The sequence below is a fragment of the Nuphar pumila genome, chromosome 11, assembly GCF_984573655.1.
Source record: "Nuphar pumila chromosome 11, dmNupPumi1.hap1.1, whole genome shotgun sequence".
Classification (NCBI taxonomy): Eukaryota; Viridiplantae; Streptophyta; class Magnoliopsida; order Nymphaeales; family Nymphaeaceae; genus Nuphar; species Nuphar pumila.
This window is the reverse complement of record NC_143259.1, coordinates 106,751,005-106,774,613: the sequence shown is the minus strand read 5'-3', so window position 1 is coordinate 106,774,613 and position 23,609 is coordinate 106,751,005. Positions and strand designations below refer to the sequence as shown.

The 23,609-nt window shown below is 42.6% G+C and overlaps 1 protein-coding gene across 1 annotated transcript in view; it reads right to left on the bottom strand.

The window, feature by feature from the left end:
- Positions 1 to 23,609, bottom strand: part of LOC149822711 (lecithin-cholesterol acyltransferase-like 4) — a 142,255-nt gene that overhangs the window by 12,665 nt on the left and 105,981 nt on the right. The window contains exons 7-9 of the mRNA XM_089980003.1: positions 22,039 to 22,221; positions 11,680 to 11,837; positions 11,482 to 11,536 (exon numbers count right to left, since the gene is read on the bottom strand). Of these exons, the coding sequence (XP_089836129.1) occupies positions 11,482 to 11,536; positions 11,680 to 11,837; positions 22,039 to 22,221 (396 nt within the window). The remainder of the gene's footprint in view (positions 1 to 11,481; positions 11,537 to 11,679; positions 11,838 to 22,038; positions 22,222 to 23,609) is intronic.

The window sequence follows — 23,609 nt, the reverse complement described above, 5'->3', positions numbered from 1 at the left end:
CAACAAACTTCCCGATATACGGACGCAAGACTTGGGTCATCATGTTCATGAAGGTACTTGGGGCATTAGATAACCCAAACGGCATGACTAACCACTCATACAGCCCATCACGTGTCTTGAATGTCGTTTTCCACTCATCCCCCTCCCGTATACGAATCTTGTGATACCCTCTTTTTAAATCTATTTTAGAGAAAATGGAGGCACCAGATAACATATCAAACATATCGTCCAAACGAGGGATGGGAAAACGGTATTTGACCGTGATGCGATTGATCGTGCGACTATCAACACACATGCGCATGAACCCATCTTTCTTAGGAGTGAGCAAGGTGGGTACTGCACAAGGGCTAACACTCTCGCGAATGAAACCCTTTTGCAGTAACTCCTGAACCTGTCTTAATAACTCGGTATGCTCGGAGGGGTTCATGCGATATGCGAGGAGGTTGGGTAGACTCGACCCCGGCACAAAGTCAATGGCATGCTGGACTACCCTTGTCGAAAGTAATTCATCAGGTAGGTCATCCGGCATAATGTCGCGGAACTCCTCTATAAGAGGGGCAAAGTCCGCGGGAATGGACACTGGCGAACTCATCAAGGGCTTTGCCACCAGGGCATAACAATAGCCATCTTCCTGACAATGGTTCAAGAAAAGCCGGTACGAGAGGCCTGCTAGCCTGGGGACTCGCTCAGGCTTATCCACGGTGGGAAACCCGGTCTCCTTGATAGGGAGAAGGACTATCTTATGGCCATTAAAGATAAAAGAGTATGTGTTCTTGCGGCCATCGTGAGTTGTCTGGCAATCAAACTGCCAGGGATGTCCCAAAAGGATATGACACGCGTGCATAGGGGCTATATCACATCACACCTCATCGTGGTAGTGTTCCCCCATGGAAAACCGGACTAGACTTCGCTGAGTGATGGGGACCTCGTTTCCTTTCTTGAACCAAGCCATCTTATAGGGTTGGGACAATTTCAAGGTAGACACTACACTCTCAGACACCATGTTCTCGCATGCCCCGGTATCAATGATAGCATCACATGCGTGACCCTCACAGTTGCACCGGGTCCTAAAAATGTTATTCCTCAACCATTTCGCTGGGCCGATTCTCGGGGTGTGGTCAACACATGACGGATGGACAACAAACTTTCGACGTTACCGTCGAACTCTGTAACTTCCTGTTAAAATATACACTGCGTATGGATCTGGATCCAGATCCATACGCATGGCATGTTAAATGAAACACATGTCAAATTGGCTTCATTAATGGCATCCTTGTAATATCTCTGATATTACAAGGATCATTGTATACCTTTTTATTTTATATATCCTAGGGTTTGGAGGTCGAGCCCTAATGTGTGTGCCGCCCCAGCCGATTGTGCATCTCTCTCTCTCTCTCTACTTTCCTGTGCATAAGTTGAACCCTTCATACGAAATCTGATATGGTATCAGAGCTAAAGGGTTGCAGAATCCTATTAGAGGCCGTGTTCAGCGAGATCTGAAGAAACAGCCGTGTTCAGCGAGATCTGAAGAAACAGGTTTATTTGGCTCCTCTTCCTTCCTTTTCTATTCTCCTCTCCGGTAACGGGTTCGTCTCTTAACTCGTCTCTTATTCTCCTCTTTGAGTAATCCAATCTTTCTCTGCAACTCGTCTCTTATTCTCGATTCTTAACGTGATATCTCATCGTTTGCTACTCATAAACAGGTTCGTCTGCAATTTTTTTTTTATTATTCTTGTTCAACGACTGCAGCCATCGACGACTGTCAGTCATCAATCTTTGATTTCCACTCTTAACGTCTGTCAGTGTTTATTCATTCTTTGGTTCTAAAAAAAAAAAAAATTTTTTTGGTGTCCCCTGTGCAACGCTTATAGTCAGATTGTAACAGTTTACAATCTCGATTCTGAATCTGCAAAAAAAAAAGGGTTATTTCCAGATATTCGTAGCATAGGTACATGTCTTGTTGAAGTTCTCCTGATTAATTAAGTGATCTCAAACCTCTTTGTTTCTATCCATTCGTTTTGTTTGCTTATTCATTGTCCCATTGATATGGATTACTCATCGTCATCCGGTCCTTTTGCAAATTTCTTGAGTCATCTCGTTACAGAAAAACTGACTCATTCTAATTTTTTGACTTGGAAGAGGCAAATCCTCCCTTTTATACGGAGTCAGGATCTCGATGAACATCTGGATGGTTTAGTTCCTATACCACCACGGCTTATTTTGCAGGAAACCAAGGATGAGAAGGGTGACATAATTACCATTTCTATTAAGAATCCAGAGTATACAACTTGGAGGAAGCGGGATCAGTCTTTGGTTGCTTATATTAGGTCAACACTCTCTCAAGAAGTGTTGGTTACTCTTTCAGATGATTGCACTGCGGCGGATCTGTGGAGTAAGCTGTCTCAGACATACTCTCAGATATCAGAAGCCCGAGTCATGTACTTAAAAAATGAATTTCAAAATTTGAAGAAAGGCTCCATGACAGACATGGAATACATAGGCCGCTTGAAGAGTATTACTGATCAATTGGTGGTTATTGGAAGTGTTATTGCAGATAAAGATAAAGTTCAACAACTTCTCAATGGATTGGGTCCTGATTTTGACATGTTTACCACAGTTTTATCATGCCTTCCTCACTTGCCCACTTTTGACAACCTTCAAGCGAAACTTCTCCAGCATGAGATGATTATGAAACAACGGGCAGAAGGAAATGAATCAGCTCGTCCTCATTCAGTTTTGGCCATGGACACTTCTGTAGGTTTTGGACGAGGGAATGGAGGGCATCAAGGAGGCAAAGGTCGCGGACGTTTTGGGCAGGGAGGACGTGGTATCTTGCCTACACCTAATATTTCAGGGGGTTTTAATACAGGAAATCAGAGAAGAGTGCCCACTTGTTTCTTATGTAACAAAAGAGCACATGTAAAAGCTGATTGTTGGTTCAATCTACAGAATAGAGGTAAAATAAACAAAATTGAGAATAAATCAGCTACTACTGTGGACACAAAAGTGCCATCCTCTTCCACAGATGTGCAACAACTTTTGTTGTCAGCATTGTCACAGATGACGATCAAGCAAAATGAACAAGGCGAATGGTATGTTGATTCAGGTGCCGCCACACATGTTACGGGTAATGCAGGTAAGTTATCTCACTTATTGCCTTATTTTGAAAAAGGTAGTATAGTTACGGGAGATGGAACTTATCACTCCATTAGTCATACTGGCAATGCACATATCCCTATGTCAAAGTCCTCACTTCACTTGTCCAATGTCCTTCTTGCTCCTAATATTAAAAAGAACATTGTTTCTGTAGCTAAACTTGTTGACGATATGAATTCTTCCGTCGAATTTATTCCCTCTTCTGTTTATGTTAAGGATCTACGAACGAAGGAGACGTTCGCTAAGGGGGAGCGACAAGGAAACATGTACATCTTCAAGGAGATTCCTTCAGTGTCTTCGCCTTCGCCTTCAGTCCCAGTCCTCCAGTTGAAGTCGTCCAAGCAATCTTCAGTGTCTTCGTCTTCAGAGTCTTTGTTTTCCCCTTCATTGGAAGTTTTTAATTCATCTCATTGTAATAAGCCAGATATTTGGCATAGTCGTTTGGGACATTGTAGTCGGGGTTTCGTTGAAAATCTTGTATCTGATGGTCTCCTTCCAGAGTCTAGTTTATGTCCATTTTTTGATAATAATAATAAATGTTCTTCATGCGAACTGTGCAAAAGCCATGTTCTCCCTTTTCATATTATAAATAAAAGAGCTTCAAAGCCATTTGAGATTATTTGTTCCGATGTTTGGGGACCCACACCTATTCCTTCTCTTTCTGGCAGTCGTTACTATGTTATCTTTATTGATTCTTATTCACGTTATACTTGGATATATTTCTTAAAACACAAGCATGAAGTTTTCCAAATATTTCGGGAATTCCATTCGATGGTCAAAACAAAGTTTGCTTGTGATATTCTGCATTTACAATGTGATGGTGGAGGAGAGTATTCATCGAACGAGTTTATTGCCTTTCTTCGGGATAAAGGAATAAGTCGACAGGTTTCTTGCCCTCATACTCCTCAACAAAATGGGGTTGCGGAGAGGAAACACAGGCATATTGTCGAGAGCGCGATGAGCATGTTACATGATAGCAATGTGCCCGTTAGTCTCTGGACAGAAGTTTTTCACACATCTGTTCATATCATAAATCGTCTTCCTATGACACTTTTGGATCGAAAATATCCCTATTATACTTTATTTGGGCAACATCCCACTTACGATGAGTTGCGTGTTTTTGGTTGTGTATGTTATGTACATATTGATTCATCTCTGCGAAATAAGTTTCAGGACAAGGCTGTCCAGTGCAGATTTGTTGGGTATACAGATGAATACAAAGGTTATCGATGCTATGGCCCTACTACAAAACGTATTAGGACCTCCAGAAATGTTGTCTTTGACGAACGAAATTTTGAGGTCAATGACTCTGCAGCGTTGTCATCTAGAGAATTAGAAGTATATGATCCATGGATGACTGCAGATCTTTTTGCTAATACAGGAGAAACATGTCAGACAAATTGTCCTTCCTTCGGCTTGAGTAGAAAGTTACATGACCCACAGATGCATGTTGAATTATCTCCAGTTGAGTGTCCCGTTGAGCCACCCCCAGTAGAACGCTTCTCTGGACAGATATACACTAGACGGGACAAAAATACAGAGCCGAGGAATGTGGGCAGCATCGCCACTGATCCAGCTCAAAGGCCGTCACGCATTAAGCATCCTATTCAACGATGGGTGAGTTATGAGACCTTCTCCCTTGATTTCCAGTTGTTTATGTCTCAGCTCACAAAACAGGATGAACCCACTTGTTTTAATCAAGCTCTTCAATCCCATCATTAGACTGAAGCTATGAATGAAGAAATGGAAGCTCTTCATGACTGTCAGACTTGGGAAATAGTTCCTCGGCCAAAAGGAAAGAATGTAGTTGGCTCAAAATGGGTTTATAAAACAAAGTATAAGCTTGAAGGAAGTATTGACAGATATAAGGCACGACTTGTTGCTCGAGGATTCACACAACAATATGGTGAAGACTACGATGAAACTTTTAGTCCCGTAGTCAAAATGGGTACTATTCGTGTCATCATATTCCTAGCAGTCGATCGAGGTTGGAGCCTTAGCCAGATGGATGTTAAAAATGCATTTTTGCATGGAACTTTAAAGGAAGAAGTGTATATGGAACAACCTCCTGGTTATGCCGAGAAGGATCCTACTGCCTGGGTGTGCAAACTAAGGAAATCTCTGTATGGGTTGAAACAGGCGTCCCGTTCCTGGTTTGAAAGTTTCTCTATGCAAATTCAGAGTTATGGTTTTAGAAGATGCTCTCTGGATCACTCACTCTTTATTTACCAAAAGGCAGACATTGTTATACTTCTTCTTATATATGTTGATGACATTGTGATCACTGGGAGTTCAGATAATCATGTGCAAGATGTGAAGCAGTTTTTAATGAAAATTTTCAAGATGAAAGATTTAGGGGAGTTGAGGTACTTTCTTGGTGTGGAAGTTGACAGACAACAAGACACATTGACACTCATGCAACAAAAATACACTCTTGACCTTCTGGAAAGAGCCAGAATGACGAATTGCAAACTTGTCAGTACTCCTAGTGTATTACATCAAAGGCTGAGCTCTGAAGATGGTCATCCTTGTGTCAACCCTACAACATATAGAAGTCTCGTGGGGATGTTACAGTACTTGACCTTTACCAGACCTGATATAGTTTATGTTGTGAATCAGGTATCCCAGTTTATGCATGCTCCAACGGAGGGTCATATGGAAGCTGTGAAGCGCATTCTACGCTATTTAAAAGGAACTATAGGAGACGGACTTGTTTATCGCAAGAACGATAATCTGCATAGAGGACATGAACTCATCACTTATACAGACGCAGATTGGGCAGGGGATCTAGATGAGCGACGATCTGTCTCTGGATATTGTGTATATATTGGACACAATTTAATGTCCTGGAGCAGCAGAAAACAAAAGGTAGTGGCACGATCGAGTACAGAGGCTGAATACAGATCGATGGCTGCAGGGACGGCAGAAGTCACATGGCTTAGACACTTATTGAGTGATCTTGGGAAAACAATTATTCGATCATTTCTTCTATGTGACAATCAAAGCGCAATCAACATTGCATGTAATCCTATTCAACATAGCAGAATGAAGCACATTGAGATTGATCAACATTTTATACGGCAAAAAGTCAAGATGAAGGAGATAGAACTACGTCATGTTCGAACAGAAGATCAAGTGGCAGACCTGTTTACCAAGGGGTTAACAGGACGTCAATTTTGGCTATTGAAGAGCAAGTTGTACATGCTCCAAAATCACGTACAACTTGAGGGAGGGTGTTAAAATATACACTGTGTATGGATCTGGATCCAGATCCATATGCATGGCATGTTAAATGAAACACATGTCAAATTGGCTTCATTAATGGCATCCTTGTAATATCTCTGATATTACAAGGATCATTGTATACCTGTTTATTTTTTATATCCTAGGGTTTGGAGGTCGAGCCCTAATGTGTGTGCCGCCCCAGCCGATTGTGCATCTCTCTCTCTCTCTCTCTCTCTCTCTCTCTCTCTCTCTACTTTCCTGTGCATAAGCTGAACCCTTCATACGAAATCTGATACTTCCCTCTCATCCTCGTCCTCAACTAATGACTTGCACTCACTCTCAGATGCTGACTCTGCAATACCTTCAACAAGATGGGTGTTCTTGCTCACAGTGGGACACTTAGACGCGACATGCCCTAACTCCTAACACCTAAAACAACAAAGGGTCGACTCACTAGGATTGGCTTTGGATCGGGTATGAAAAGCTGGTCCTGACTGGTCAGGTTTGCTAAAGTCTGCTCTAGGCTTTGAGTCACTAGGGGAGCTTGCTCCCCTGGTTGGGAAACCCGACTTAGGTCGACTAGTGGGTTCACTATGAGAGGTCCTATATTCTTGCCTCCTTTTCAGCTTTTCTTTGACATTCATGGCCTAACTGTTGGCCTGATCTAATGTCTCAACTGTGACACAACTAAAATCATCAGAAATGGCAGAGCGGAGACCCGAAATGTACCTCGTGACCTGCTGGCGGGCGGTTTCCTCGATCAACACACGTAGGGAAAGACGATGGAGCTCTGCAGTGTACTCTGCCGCAGTTCGGGTGCCTTGACGCAGGGTCAGGTACTCCTTGTAGGCTCTCTCGGCGTGATATGAAGGCACGAATTTTGACTACATCTCCTCCCATGATTGTACGCGCTCTAATCCCTGCCGCTCTCTCGATCGCTGCAGCTCCACCCACCATGTCTGTGCTAGGCCTCTCAGTCGAGTAGACGCTAGAGAGGCACAACGGTGTTCAGCGACGGTGTGGTAGTTGAAGAAGAACTGCACGACATAAGACCAGTCGAAGAACTGCTCCACGTCGAATCGCCCCGCAAACTCCGGAAGATCCAGCTTCACTCCGTAAGTGGAGGAGTGTTCTGGTGCTCTCTGCTGTAGAGGCTCCACCATTCCTGCAGGATACTCGTTCCAGAAAGCATCGTCATCCCATACTGCTTTATCTCCCGTTGTGCGGTACTGCTCGCCTGGATGGTGGTGCTGACGAACTCCACTGATGGGTGGTTGGCGCTCAGGTCGCGCCGCTCCCTGTTGATTCTGCCTCGGTCTGGCTTGCCCGTGGACGGGAGCCATCTGCGGCCGGCGTTGGGGCACCAGGATGACAGGAGGTCCAGGGTAAGGTGGGTGGGTCTGGTGGCTTTCGGGTTCTAACTGGGTAGGAGCAGGGTAATACGGGTTTGGGTTAATGATAGTGTTGTTGGGTCGGGTGAGGTATCGGGTTTTGGATCGGTAAGGAGCTAATGGGTTGGTTGGAGTTTGGGTATCGGGTTAGGTTGTGATAGGACTGAGATGATTCGCACGATTGGATATGGGTCGGGTCTAATCCTAGACTATTCGTCAGACCCAGATTTGGATAGGTTGGATCGTGGGTTGAGTTGTGGGGATCAGAGGCTCGATTTGAACTCGATCCGCGGTCCATATGATGATGGGTCTAGTTTTGACCCAGCTCAAATCCAAACTGGAGCTCCGTCCGGGTCCGATATGGGACTGGGTCGGCAGTGGATCCATCTTGAGGATAAAAATTAACGAGTTGGATCTGGTTTGGGGCAGCCCGCGAACCGGACTCAACTAGGTAAGCTGGGTGAAAGGGTTCTGGATTCAGACCCGCTCCCTGAGACCCAACGGACGGCTCCAGCGAATCGGGCCTGTGTCCTGTAGACATGAAGGCTGGACCGGACCCTCCTGGGTTCGATCCACTCAAAAGGGGCCCACCTGCTCCAGTGCGCGGGTACGCTGTCATGAGCAGAGTTGCCAGTTGAGGAAGCGGGAGCGGGAAGCGGGAGCGGGAAGCGAGGCACTTTCAAAAATGTAGGAAGCGGGGAAGCGTGGGACCACTTAGAAGAAAATTATGAATCGTCTCGGAAGCGACCTAGGAAGCGAACCGGAAGCGAATCGAAAGCGAGGGGGAAGCGAAAAAAATGGGAAGCGTGGGGGAAGCGTGGGGGAAGCACGCTTCCCATAAATGAGAAGCACGTTTCCCATAAAAGGGAAGCGCGCTTCCCATAAAAAGGGGACGCTTCCCCTCACGCTTCGGAAGCACGACGTTTCGCGCTTCCCCTTTACCCTAGGCGCTTCCGGTAACTCTGGTCATGAGGCCTCCACGCACTAGGTCAGGGGGGTATAAGATTTCCTTCCCGGGTCGGGCCGACAGAACTGGGCCCGACGAGAGACCCAGCGTGATGCTGGGGCCCTATCGTCCCGACCCGACCGGTAGTGCCGCCAGATGCCACGAGCTTGGGCCTACAGGTGGACCCAGCGTAATGTTGGGGTTCCGTTGACTCGGGCCGGCCTGCGACGTGATCGCAGGGTGTTGATACCTAGGACCCGAACCTGCAGGTGGACCCAGTGGGAAGCTGGGCCCCTGCAGGGCCGGTCCAACCTGCGACGCAGCCACATTGGTTGGTTGTCTTGGTTGTGATACCCCCACAGGGGGAAGGTCGCTTATCGAAACACCCTGGTGCAGCTGGAAAATACACTGATCGATGGTAGGCATCGGAGCCGATGAGAACGAAGTGACACGACCATGCTGAAGTTGGGTCAGTTGACAGGATGCAGAAAGATTGGGGCTCACGCCTGCAGTCGCGCCGTCCACCAGATTTGCGCCTGTTGCTGCGTGTTGTTCCCTGGGTGATTCAAGGGCCACCAGGCGCTCATCAAACCCATCCAGTCGCTTTGACAGGCCGGCGATGTCCCTATTCATTCGCAGCATATTCTCCTGGATTTTCGTCAGCACATCCATCACACGCAACATTGGATCTTCGCTGCCAATCTCCTCACGCTCCTCGCCTCGTGCCGGATCGGTCCCTGCTTCAAGAGTCATCTCACAGATGAAGGTGGACGCTCACTCTGATACCACTTTGATGCAACGTTCTTGGGGAGAAAGAATCGATGCCCACCTGGAATCGGTGTGGCTTATGCTATTTTTTTTTTATTTTCAATAAGGTTCCAGCAATACAGAGGAAACAAAGAACAGTAAAGGAATAAAGCAACAACGATTAACTAAAAGGGAATGAAGAAAAGGAACAAGTAATGTCAAAACCAGTGTTGTGAGAGGCGTACGCCTCAATACCTGAAGCGTATGCCTCATAGGCGAAGCGCACGCTCAAGGTATTGAGGCGTTGCATTGAGGCGTTTCAGGCTTGAAACGCACGCTTCACTCATGTGAAGCGCGCTTCGCTTCTAAAGCGTACGCATCTGTGTAGTCCCTACAAACCGCCCCTTTCCTGCCAAAATCCGCCGTCGGGGACAGTGACGAGCAGGTTGGCGCCATTGTCAATGGGCTCGAACCACTTGCGGGAGAGCCGAGGTCAAGTTCGTAGAAGGTGAGATGCTTCTGAGCGTCGATGGCAGCATGGCCGAAGGGGTCCTGGTTGGCTTCAGAGTAGTCGAGCTTGATGGCGGCAAAGATGGAGTTGTTGCAGTCGACGACAACGATGGAGTAGACGAGGGTGTGGGACTTGTGAGCCTCGAGAGGGGTGGAGATGGGGAGGCGGGCAGCAGTGTCGCGGTTGAGGGCGTAGACGAGCTTCTGCTTCTCGCAGGCGCCGATCATGATGGCGCGGCCCTTGGGGTCGACGGCGAGGAACATACCCGGGACGATTCGACGGCAACCGAACTTGCCGAAGGTCTCCTGGTGGACCTTATCGAAGGCGTTGCGCTCCTTGTTGTACTCGAGGATGCTGCTGCAGCCGGAGTCCTTCTGGGAGCTGGTGAGGCAGAACTGGGCGAGGGAGCGGACGGTGCCGAAGACCTCGAGAGAGAGAGAGAGAGAGAGAGAGAGAGAGAGAGAGAGAGAGAGAGAGAGAGAGAGAGGGATGAGGATGCCCTAGGGGTCCGGGACTCGGGGGGTGAAAATGGATCGGGTTCGATTGGACCCCCGATTGATCATGAAGCTTACGCTCCAACGCCTCGAGGCTTACTCCTCGCTTCATAACATGCTCAACGCCTCGCTTCGCCTCAGCGCATTTAACAACCTTGGTCAAAACTAAAGAAAAAAGGAAAAGGCTGTTGAGTCTTTCATATTATGTGTTCCACGAAACCCTAGGAGAGGGTCTATTAAAGACTATTGCTGGACCCGGGTCGCGGGTCCAGCCTTGGACCCGAATCGCGATACGGGTCAGCTTCAGTCGGCTGCTGGCTCTATGATGTTCGAACCGCACCACGCCTGGAGTAGGTGTGAAGGGGTACGTCCCTGCGTCGTGGCTCCGTACCTGCAATGGGGTCGGATACGTGGGTCCGGTCGTCTGCCCTTTGTGGTGGATCGGGTGGCACGGGGTCCTGCCCTGCATCAGAGTATCAGTAACCATGCCCTGCATCAGAGTATCAGTAACCAGGAACCGCCATAAGCAATGGCTTTGTTAACAACTAACAACGCATGCCAGCAGCCCAATAGCACCGTGGCTGAACATCATATGGTGTTGGTCTTCGCTCCCAATAACCAGAAGAGACGAGTTAACTAGTACAGTTTTAACTTTGTTTGCTTTTCACTGAGATTAGCACGAAACAATTTGCACATCATGTACACATATATTGGAATTTGATTTAATATGCTGGCAAAAATCCAACAAATTTACCCCATGCCCCAGCTTTCTCATACCCCAAAGAGAAAATAAAGACAAAAACATCTCCATGCATTTTGTGCCTTTTTTAACACAAGTTCTTCAGTAAATTACTACTTAAAAGAGCTCACTGATAATACTATTGCAAAATGGAACAAGAAAATTTATAGAAAATTCAGGTCAAATTCAACACGATGATGCATCTTCCCATCATAAATAGGCATGGTTGTTCAAGAATAAAAGGACTTTTCACTTTGAGAAAAATGAAGAACCTCAGATGTCAACAGCTGTCGCAGGTCGGAGACTGGTCTTTTCTCATTGCCGTAGCTGCAAAAGAGAGAAGAAATATTGAAAAAAAAAGAGTGGACCAATAGCATGATCTGACACTGTAACATCCATTCTCTCAATGTCAGAACATACCAAGAGTCTAAGCACTGCAGTTAGTTTAGAACTTATTGCAAGGTACTTACCATATGCTATGAGGTGTATCATTGCATGTACCATATATATTGAAAAATTTAACTGAAGGAGGAACCTTTGCTGATGATAAAATTCTCCTTGTTTCATTAGACCACCGCAAGATGTCTAAGTTAAAGGGCAATGGTACATCCACACCATCATATCGAACCTGTAAATTAGAAGTGTGCTGTTCAATTTTCATATGAAGTTGACCTTTATCTAGAATGAGAACAACAATATGACATCTAGAAACTTTTGATTTACATAAATAATTAGACAACTAGATAAATGCATATGCAGAAAAGATGTATTCACACAAGGATATAGTTATTTGCAAATCATTCAAATGCAGAAAGAAAAATAAGACTCATTCATTCTTTTTAATCCTAAAGTTTGAAGCCATAAAAAGTGAACCAACCCCAATGGTCCTACCAAGAGAAATATGGTATCACAGCATATGCTGATAAGAACCCATAAAACCACATCAACTTGATGGCATGCTGAAGCTGCAGCAATCAATTGCAATCGAAGTGAAGTTAGATGTAGAGGAGTTAGGTCATGATTTTTCCTTCTTTTTTGGGGTGTTTTGGGGGGGAGGGGGATGGAAGGGGGTGTAAAAATTAAGTGTATACAAATACCTGACAAGGGTATTTCTATCCTTTTATTTAGAACAGTCCACTAGGGACTGAAATGTAATTTTTTATTTTCTGTTCACTTTTTACTTTTTCTGTTTTTTGTCTGTACATGTCAGAATTTTTTACTGTTGGGAGACAGTCCAACTAGACGTTGGACTGCCTCCCAATGGTCATAAAAATGACTGTTGGAAGGCAGTCCAACGTCTGTTGGACTGCCTCCCATTCATTAGGTGAGGCTCTATAAATAGAGCCTCACCTCTCTCTTGTAAGTAATGCTTTTCAAAAGCATTTTTGTGTTTATAAAACTCTCCTTTGGCTTTAAGCCTTGTGCTATTTTTTGTGAGAGTGATTTTTCGGTATCACCTTCGTGAGATTGTTATTGGTCCATTAGTGACCATTTTATATTCGTGCACTTGTGTAGCCTTTCATTGGCGTTGTAATAGTGCTATATTGTTTGATTACATGGTATCAGAGCAAGGTCTTTGAAAAGGCTTCCTTAGTAATCCTTTGTGTTGTTGTGCCCTTCACGCTTGTGCTAGCCGTTCCTCTATTCAAATTTTTGCAATTCATTATGGGAGAAAGAGATGCCGCCTCAGTCATCACATACAAGCTAAACGAGAACAACTATCTAATGTGGGCGACGACAATGGAGAATCACATCAAAGGCAAAAAGCTATGGGGCTTTGTTAGTGGTTCCACGAGTGAACCCCAACTCAAGTTTCCTAGAAAAGAAGGAGATCAAGTCAAAGTGTTGTCCGAAGAAGAAAAGGAAAAGGCTTTACAAGAATACCAAGATAAGTTGGAAGATTGGGAAGCAAGCAACGCTCAAATTCTCTCATGGTTTATGAATACCATGGAATTTAAGATTGCCACCAACATCATCAAGTTCAAGAAAGCATGTGATGCATGGATCTTCTTAAAGAACTCTTTCATTCAAAAGAATAAGGCTAGACTACATTACCTCCAAAACAATGTACGTAATACTAAACAAGGAGACAAAAGTGAGAGATTTTTATGGGATTCTATCTCCCATTTGGGATAAATTAGCCATGTTAGAACCTAAATGGGAAGGTTCGGATATTGAAATGAGAAAAGCTCAAATAGAAAGAGAAAATCTTTTTTCTTTCCTTCATGGCCTTGAATTTGAACAAGTTAGGTCATCTTTACTTCATAGGACCTCAATTCCTTCTATAAGTGATGCTCTTGTGCAAATTTGCCGAGAAGACAAGACTTGGCATACACAAGTCAAATGATGAGGTTCTTGCCATGGCAAGACCCGAAAACTTTGTAAAAACATATAAACCCCCTCATTTTGAACGAAAAAACAATGGAGAAGGACATCATGGAGGATACAAGGGCAAAATCATATGTCATCATTGTAAGGAACCGGGACACATAAGACCGGATTGCCCCAAATTCAAAAAGGTAGCCGCTCTAAGTGAAGAAACTCAAGATATCAAGAAAGAAGGCAATTTCAATGATTTGACAATTGCCCAAATAACGGAGGCCGTTTCAAATATCCTTAAGGCTACTCCTTCTACATCGGGTGCCGCCATCTCTTCATTTTCTTCTCCAGGTAAGTCCAATTGGATTTTGGATTCGAGAGCATCTTTTCATATGACATATAATGAATCCCTACTATCCGATTGCACCAATTCATACTTTTCATGTGTGTCAACCGCCGATGGCACTTCTTTAAAAGTCAAAAGCATCAGAAATCTTAAAGACACTTTAAAAAAAAATTTGTTTCAAACGTAAGGGTTATTCCAAAATTAGATTTAAACCTTTTTTCAGTTTCTCTTCTTATCATCTAAGGCATGTTGGGTGCAGGATCTCCAGTCAGGGAAGCTAATTGAGCAAGGCCATAGAAGAGGAAATCTCTATTATATAGACTTTTTGTGTTTACCCAAAAAAACTTTTTGTAATCATGTCAAAGACATGGATTTAGATCTTTGGCATAAAAGATTAGGACATCCAAGTATATCCAAATTATCTCATTTTCCATTTTTGAAATTTTTTTGTAAAGATAAAGATTTTGTATATGAAGATTGTATACTTAGTAAAATGAAAATGATACCTTTTGGAACAAGAACTTCCTCATCTAGTGAAATCTTTAAATTGATGCACTCGGATGTATGGGGTCCCGCTCCTGTTATGTCAAAAGGGGGGTATTTATATTATGTTAGATTTATAGATGATTTCTGTAGACATACTTGGATTTTCTTCAAGTTTTTTTGTGTTTTAAAATTTTTCATAACCTTGTTGTAAACCAATTTAAAACAAATATTAAAGTCTTCCGCTCTGACTCAGGGGGAGAGTTTTCTCAAATGAATTTCAATCATATCTAAAAACTCATAGAATTTTACACCAACGATCTTGTCCAAAGACTCCTCAATAAAATGGAATTTCCGAAAGAAAGCATCGTCACATTATTAAGACTGCTAGAACTCTTCTTATCTCAAAGAATATTCCAAAACAATTTTGGGCCGAAGCTGCACTTACCGTAGTATACCTAACAAATAGAATGTCTTCTCAAGTCTTGGAAAACAACTCTCCAATTGAAAAACTTTTTAAAATCTCTTCTGACTTGAAAAGACAGAGTATTTGGATGTAAGTGTTTTGTACTTCTTGAAAAATATAACAAACTCGCTCCCAAAGCCATAAAATATATCTTTCTTGAATATGTCGAGAATCAAAAAGGCTATTGATGCTATGATCAAACAAATGATAAACTTTATGTGTCCAGAAATATCACTTTTCTTGAAAAAGAAAACAGATTTGATTTTGAAAAACCCAAAGAAGAAGCAGAGTATGCCTTATTATTTGATTTACTACCTAAATCAAATAATGAAATTGTTAATGACGTTGAAAATGTCGAGTCTATTAATGACTCTAGTGAAGATAGAGAACCATGCCAAAATCTCTTACAGTATTCTAGACGAAGTATTGGAGAGCATCCGCGTGCCTTAGAAAGATATAATCAATTAACAAATATCGAGAAAACTAATATTAGGAGATCTGAACGAATCCATAGGCCTCCAGATAGATTTGTATCATATGAATCTTTTAATCCAAATTATAGAGCTTTATCTTCTAGTTGTCCATGCATATCATGAACCATCTAACTAGAATGAAGCTAAAAACATAGACAAGTGGGTAGAAGCCATGAAGATAGAGTTAGATGCTCTACATAAAGCCTATACCTGGACTATTCAACATCTTCCCAAGGGTAAGAAGACTATAGGGTGTAGATGGGTCTTTAAAATCAAAACAAAAAGTGATGGGTTCCTAGAAAGATATAAATCACGATTAGTTGCAAAAGGATACTCCCAAGAATATGGAATAGATTATGAGGAAACATTTTCTCCAGTAGCTCGTATGACCACAGTTAGGACTTTAGTTGCAGTAGCGTCCATTAAAAAATGGCCTATTTATCAATTAGATGTTAAAAATGCATTCCTGAATGAAAATTTAACTAAAGAAGTGTACATGGATCCTCCTCTCGGCTTGACTATTGAAAAGGGCATGGTTCTTCGACTTCAAAAGGCTTTGTATAGGCTTAAGCAAGCTCCTAAAGCATGGTATAATCAGTTTAGTAATACCATATTGAAATTTGATTTTAAATCTTGTTACACTGACACTGCTTTGTTACTGACACTGCTTTGTTTATAAGATCTACAGGTACCTCTCTTATTATTTTTCTCTTGTACGTTGATGACATACAAAAATGAGAGCGGAAGATGGAGTACTATTTGATGATCCAACACCTTATAGACAACTTATCGGATCACTAATGTACCTTTCTATTTCTAGACCAGATATTACACATGTTGTACACAATACCAACCAGTTTCAACATGCGCCCACATCAGTTCACATGAGTGCCGCGTTGAGAATAGTTCGATACATCCAGAAAACTATTTCTAAAGGGTTATTCTTATTATCTTCCTCATCTTTAAATCTTATTGCTTATATTGATTCTGACTGGGGAGGAGATCCCAATAACCGTCACTCAACAACTAATTTTTGTGTTTTTTTAGGTGATTCTCTCATTTCTTAGCGATGCAAGAAACACCAAAAGGTGTTTTTATCCTCCATTGAAGCTGAGTATAGGGCAATGGCTACAACAACCACTGAAGTTGTGTGGATGCGAGCATTATTCTCAGATATGGGAGTTTATATTTCAGAGCCTTCAAAATTATGCTGCGACACCAAAAGTGTTATATACACTGTCAGCAATCATACCTTCCATGAGCGAACAAAACACATTGAGATGGATTGTCACTATGTTCGCGAAGAATATTTGAAGGGGACTATTACATTGTCATATGTTCAATCTGAATTTCAAATTGCAGACTTCTTCACCAAAGCTCTTCCTTTGCCTAGATTTTTGTATCTTCTTAGCAAACTTTCGGTGATTTCACCGTAAGTTTGAGGGAGAGTGTAAAAATTAAGTGTATACAAATACTTGACAAGGGTATTTCTGTCCTTTTATTTAGAACAGTCCACTAGGGACTGAAATGTAATTTTTTATTTTCTGTTCACTTTTTACTTTTTCTGTTTTTTGTCTGTACATGTCAGAATTTTATACTGTTGGGAGACAGTCCAACTAGACGTTGGACTGCCTCCCAACGGTCATAAAAATGACTGTTGGAAGGCAGTCCAACATCTGTTGGACTGCCTCCCATTCATTAGGTGAGGCTCTATAAATAGAGCCTCACCTCTCTCTTGTATGTAATGCTTTTCAAAAGCATTTTTGTGTTTATAAAACTCTCCTTTGGCTTTAAGCCTTGTGCTATTTTTTGTGAGAGTGATTTTTCGGTATCACCTTCGTGAGATTGTTATTGGTCCATTAGTGACCATTTTATATTCGTGCACTCATTGGCGTTGTAATAGTGCTATCTTGTTTGATTACAGGGGGCTTCATGTTTAACTCTGGTGAAAGCAAATTGTTTTGGAAAATGGGTAAAAAGCCTCCCAGTTCTGCTATGACTAGTAGAGGAGTTGGGTCATGATTTTTCCCCTTTTTGGGGTGTTTTGGGAGGGAGGGGGATGGGAAAAGGCTTCATGTTTAACTCTGGTGAGAGCAAATTGTTTTGGAAAATGGGTAAAAAGCCTCCCGACTAGTAGAATATTTCACTAAAATTTCCATGGAATTAGGAAACTCGTTGTGCAGATTGTTTTTTCTTTTCACCTAATCCGATGTGGGTTGTTTAAAAGAAAAAACACCAGATCATTCACTATTTTTTATAGTAAGATTTTTATTAAGGGAAATTTTAAAAAACACACCTAACTTTTTGGCAATAATCAAAAGCACACCTATGTTTCAAAGATTTTCTAAAAAGGCACCTATGTTTTTGTATGATTAATCAAAAAAATCATAAGTGATGTTTGGCTAAGGTTGCAGTGAAATTTGACACAATTACCATTATACCCTTAAAATATCTAACTTATTCCTTGCTTAATTTAAAATACCCAATGTTGTTTATTATTAAACATAACCCTCCAACTACCATTTCCCCTTCCTCCCTCAGTAGAGAAACTAATTTGGCTCAGTTAGAAATTCAAAACAAGTTAATTGATATCACCTCAACCCAAGCCAATCTAAGAATTCAACACTCACACCTTTCATTGTTTGGTTTTGTGAAATTTGCAACCTGCTCCCACATCTGAATAGAGAATGTAACGCCCCAAAATTTTAAACTTTCGAACCTTTCAGGAAACAGGCAAGAGACTAGAAAAAATCTCTTTCCTTCAAAGTTTGTTTATGAAATCAACGGAAGACTATTCTTTCGTTAAATTCAGAAAGGCAAGCTTACGACTTTGGGCATGTTAGCTAAAAGAACCAAAATGCACAATCCATGTTACTTGTAAAACACTTGAAAAAGCCACTTTCATTTAAGAAGTTCCTCAAATAGTACAAAATTCGAATATCCAAGAAAATCCGTTACAAAACCCAAAAACGTCCAGGACGCGAGCTAAGACAGGAAAAAAAAAGTCTTGAAGCCATCTTCTCATCGCGCCATCGCCCGTGGTATACCTAATCATCACTTGTACCCATAGAATCGGTTAGTTTCACGAAAAACTAGTAAGTACACAAGAGAGACTACAGAAAACTGAATTAAGAGCATTTAATTTAGCATGCTAAGCAGTTTAAAGCAGACATGCAGTTAAACAGGTAAGCAGTTCAACTGTCAAACGCAGCATGACGATTCATTTGATCGTAAGCTGTAAACTACCACGCAACAAGCAAGTCACATGACCCATCAACCAGTGTGAACAGACTTTATGTTTCGATATTACTGGCCTGCGGATACGCGCAGACAAAACATAGAAACAACTGAGACTAGTTCGAGCGTCTGTTATTTTATGTATTTTCAATAACCCGAATAGCTAGTTGAGTCCGCTCCTAAGGGAACGATTTTAGCCGAGAGAGGATTCCCCAAAGGCAGGTACTTGGCAACGAATGCATCCAACTTCTACAAAAGTTCATGGGATCTACCACCTAAGATAATGTCTGGTAGTCTCTTCCCCTAACTCTAATGACTGGGGAGGTCGGATCTTTACCTGTGGGGTGATTGTTAACAACTTGTCCATTAGAGTTTTTGTACCGCTCTGTCCTCTCCCTTGACAGACAACAAGAAGCGAATGGGTGCGTTAGGTGTTGCTTAACTAACGACTCATTCTAATATTGTGGTCTTTCAACCACTCAAGCATCTTGCCTGTGAAGGCGATCAGTCACCATTTTATGTTATTACAGCATTGTGCATTTAGCACTATTCAAGGTCGCACGACCGTCTCATCCGATCATCGCAGTACTAACGTGTAGTGCACGACTACAAGTACTCTAGGATGAAAGGAGTATAGTTCCTCAATAGAAGCCTCAACAAAAGTGTTTCACAAAGATGTAATGTTTCTTTAACTCTACTTTGCAGGACTGCTCACTCGAAAAGCCAGAATCCCTGCTAGGGATTCCTCTCCTTTGACGAGAATGTATCGTTAAGCTCCTGACTCAACTATTGTCGCAAGAGGAAGAGTGGTAAATGCCTCTTGCATCCTCCATAAGGATGCCTTTATAGCACATGCAATGAGCGAAAACCTGACATCTGCAATGGCAAGGCAGTAATGAAACATTTGCAAAAGTAAGAGCTTGGGCGCAAAGTGCGACGACAAGGTAAAGACATGACAGAAAGTAAAAGACAAGGATCATGAAACCACGCCCTTGAGTTAAATGTGTACTCGTATAAATATATATGATATTTATTTATTTAATTACCCTTTTTAGTTAATTGAACTCAATTCAATTGTCCAAGTCCTCCATGCAATCTTCCCCTACCTCGGAGAGTTGCGAGATTGCTGGCATCTGCGGGTGTAAGCGATTGATGGCTCGGGTCGCGGGGCGTGAGTGAGATCCGTCGTACGAGCTACGAAAGTGACATTTTTAGCAAGCTTACATCGAATATAATAAGGACAGGGGCACTCCCGTTGTCCTGACGTGAAAGAGGCAGAGGCAGGAGCAGCGTGCCTCTGAGAACCTGCTTTAAGTGTAAGAAGCAGGGGCTACGAGCCCCTGATGACCTGCTGTCAGCGAAAAGAAGAGGGAGGCAGGGGGCTGCACCCCTGCCTGATGAAGGTAACGAGGGAGGCAGGGGCTTCGCCCCTGCTGCCAGGAAAAGCAATACCTAAAGAAAATAAAAGAGGCAAGGGGTGAAGCCCCTGCCTGACGAAAAATACAGGCGGCAGGGGCATCGCCCCTGCCAGTCAGCTGGAAAAAGGGCAGGGGCAAAATCCCCTGTCGACCGATTATACAGAGGCAGCAGAAGGCGTTGCCCTTGCCGGCCTGCCGAAAAACGAGAGGCAGGGGCCAAGGCCCCTGCCGACCTATGATATGCAGGCGGCAAGGGGCATCGTCCCTGTCGACAAACGACAGGCAGGGCACCAGCCCCCGCCGAGCTGCCAGAAACGACAGGCAGGGGCTTTAGCCCCTGCCGCTCAAAAATTTCAGGCGACAGGGGCATCGCCCCTGCCGACCTGCCAAAAGACGACAGGCAGGGGCCAAAGCCCATGTCGGTCGAAGGAAAGAGAGAGAGAGAGTGAGAGGGTGAGAGGTAGGGGCTGGAAACCCCTGCCGACCGAGCAAAAACAGGCGGCAGGGGGGCGTCGCCCCCTGCCGGCTCTCTGAAAGGCGAGAGGCACCAACCAGTCGAACACAGGCGGCAGGGGGCGTCGCCCCTGCCAGACTGCCGACTGAAAAGAAGGAGAAGAAGAAAGAAGACAGAAGAGAAGAAAAGGGGAAGAGGAGGCGGCGCATACCTGGAGGTCGGCGACGGCGTTGCCAGACGAGCGAGAGAGAGCGTGAGGGGAATCGTCGGCGTCAGGAAGCAAGGCAGCGAAAAAAGGGGGAGGGTTCGGGGGTTAAAGCTCGAACCAGGGGGCTCCGGCGAGTCAAGGTCGCCGAGGGTGGTGTTCAACGGTAGTAGAGAGAGCACGAGAGAGAGAACTCAGGGAGGGTGAGAGAGAACGGGGAAATGAGAGGGGCTAGCCGGCGATGCTGCCGAAAAATAGAGGAGAGGGGGAGCGGCAATCGCTGCCAGGTGGAGGGCGGTGGTCGACGCATGGGGGAGGGGCTCGTCGGCTGTCCCTCCCCTTGCGTGTTTTATCTTTAAAACACGCAGGCGGTGGGCGGTGAGGCGGTGCCTGACTGCCTGTCTCCTTTTGGAGACGACCCGGGTCCAACAAAAAAAATCGAGGGTTTTACAAAGAAGATCTTGCCATTCTTCATTGTTCCAATTGGTACAATTACAATGAACTAAACCATCTTTCCACACTGGAAAAATCTAAATTCCCAGCAATTTATATCTCCCTCGATTGTATAATAAGCAAAATTTACTCGAGAAACAATTAATTCACAAGAACCCAATTAAAAGGAACATCTATGGTGACACCTAAATAAGGAGTTAAGGACATATAAAGCTTGTCAAAAGGATTTGCTTAGGATTTTATTTCTGGATAAAAAACATGCCTTTTGTTTCATTTATCCTCCAAGTATCAGCCACAATAGAAGAGAGAGAGAGAGAGAGAGAGAGATGAGGGTACAATGGTTTATTAAACTTTATAACTGAACTTGGGTTAATAATAACCCAGATTATCTTGTCAGAAGTTTGATTTTCATCAACTGAGAGAAAACTTTTCTGTCTTCAACATTTTTTGAAACTTAGTATTGTGCATTACTGAAATTTTCCCTTTTGTTGATTAGGTAACACATTTTGTTGACTGGTTTTACTCTTGCTTCAATTTATAAGATTACTGGTTGTTTGAACTAGTGTTTTATTGCTTGCATCTTATAAATATGTCTCTATCACCATTGTCTTATTCAAGACAACATCTTGACGAAGTGTCAAGGACAGTTCATATAATGCCAAAACATTTTAAAGCAGAAAAACAAGCAATTCACCAATCAGAGGTACATCTGAAAGCAACCACCAGAAAGAAGTAATTGGTTTAAGGAGTTAAGGTCCACAAAGGTGAGTTAATTAACACCAACTTTCTCTATGAACCTAGCAAACAACTGAATGTAGAAAGGGCATCAGAAGACTATGAGGAGCTTAGATGATAGCGAGTAGGTTTTCAAGGTCATGCACCGCATCCACCCAAAGAAGCAGCAGCCGCCATGATGAAATAGCTAATGAATCCATCTAATCTTGTAACTTTAATCCAACAAGTGAGAAGACGAACCTTATTGTCTGAAAGAGCTTCCACCATCACAGAGATATATTCTAACGGTTTGTATGACTCCAACTTAGTGCTCAAGTTCCCATCAGCATCAACAATCTCTCTCCATACTTGCAAGAGTGGAGTAGTAGACCATTTGAAATCAGGAAAAGCCATTAATTCATATATTGAAGGACATTCAATCAGCTGACAAAAAAAAAACAAAAGAAAGGTTTGGTAAATGTCCAAAAATAAGGTGCAGCAAGTTTTCACAATGTTTCCTTTTTGAGGCAACATTTTACATGATTAAAACGAATGTACCTATACTTTGAGAATGACACAGGCCTTATAAAAATCGGATTTCAACTAAAATAAATGCAATATGATATGCAGTCCATATATAAGAAGAGATACATAATGACAAACAGAAGAGCACAATAATGCAGAAAATTTCCTAAACTGGCATTCACTTCTCTTTTAATAATGCAACTCTTGAATATATCAAAACAGAAGCACTATTTGCATCTACATGGTCTTGGGCATCTTATCTGACATCCAATGTTTAAAACATGTTTGACCAGAAAGTTAAGCTCAATTTTTGGGAGAAAAAAAATAGGACAAAGTTCCCATATCATGAGATTCACAGGATAGACAAGCAAATTTCTCATTAGCAGTATTTCTATATGTTAACTTGTATGGTCATTTTACATATATATATATATATATGTGTGTGTGTGTGTGTGTGTGTGTGTGTGTGTGTGTGTGTGTGTGTGTGTGTGTGTGTGCGCGCGCATTGATATACATATATTTTCTTTTTCTTTTGCTTTTTTTCTTTTTTGTATTTGTAATAGGCTATGCCCATTAGGGGAATTTTTGTGCTTTTATTTTTTTGGTTTTTTGTTTTCTTTCTAGCCGTTGGACCAGCCCAACCGCTAGTAGTACTAGCCCTTTTACTCTTTCCCTTCTCTATAAATATGGGACTCTTCCCATATGTTATGTATGCTTTTCTTAAGCATTTAAGAGTGAATAAAATATTAATTTATTATATTGTTTGTGCTCTTTTGTGTGCCACTGTGAGCTATTGCGAGTGTGCCCTGGTGGCCTTGTATTTGCCCATTGGTGACTTGTATTTTTGTTTTTATGGCATTGTGCTTGAGCCTTTCTTGTATGCTCTTAGTAGCATTGTGAGCATATTTTTGTTGAGATTTCATTACACTATATTAATTGGTAAAAAAATCAATATCTAAAACAGATATCATAGATAAATATGAGATACTATGATTTGCTAGTACTTGCAAATCATGATGAACACTCATTAGTCATTAATTAGCTGAAGAATAGTCTAGACTCTAAACAATAAAAAAAGCTGCAAACCAACTCCACATTTTTTTTAAATAAGCATCTCCATCACATACTTGAATACAAACAATTCATTTACAGGACTGAGATTAATATCCATTTGCCATTAAAAACTAATAAAACAGAAATAACAAATGAAGAGATGGTGATCTTAGGATTTTTGGTTTGTGAAAGTATGAAGATCATGCAGTGAGGAAGGGAAATCCAAAACTTTGGAGTGGTCAAGCTTGTCAAAG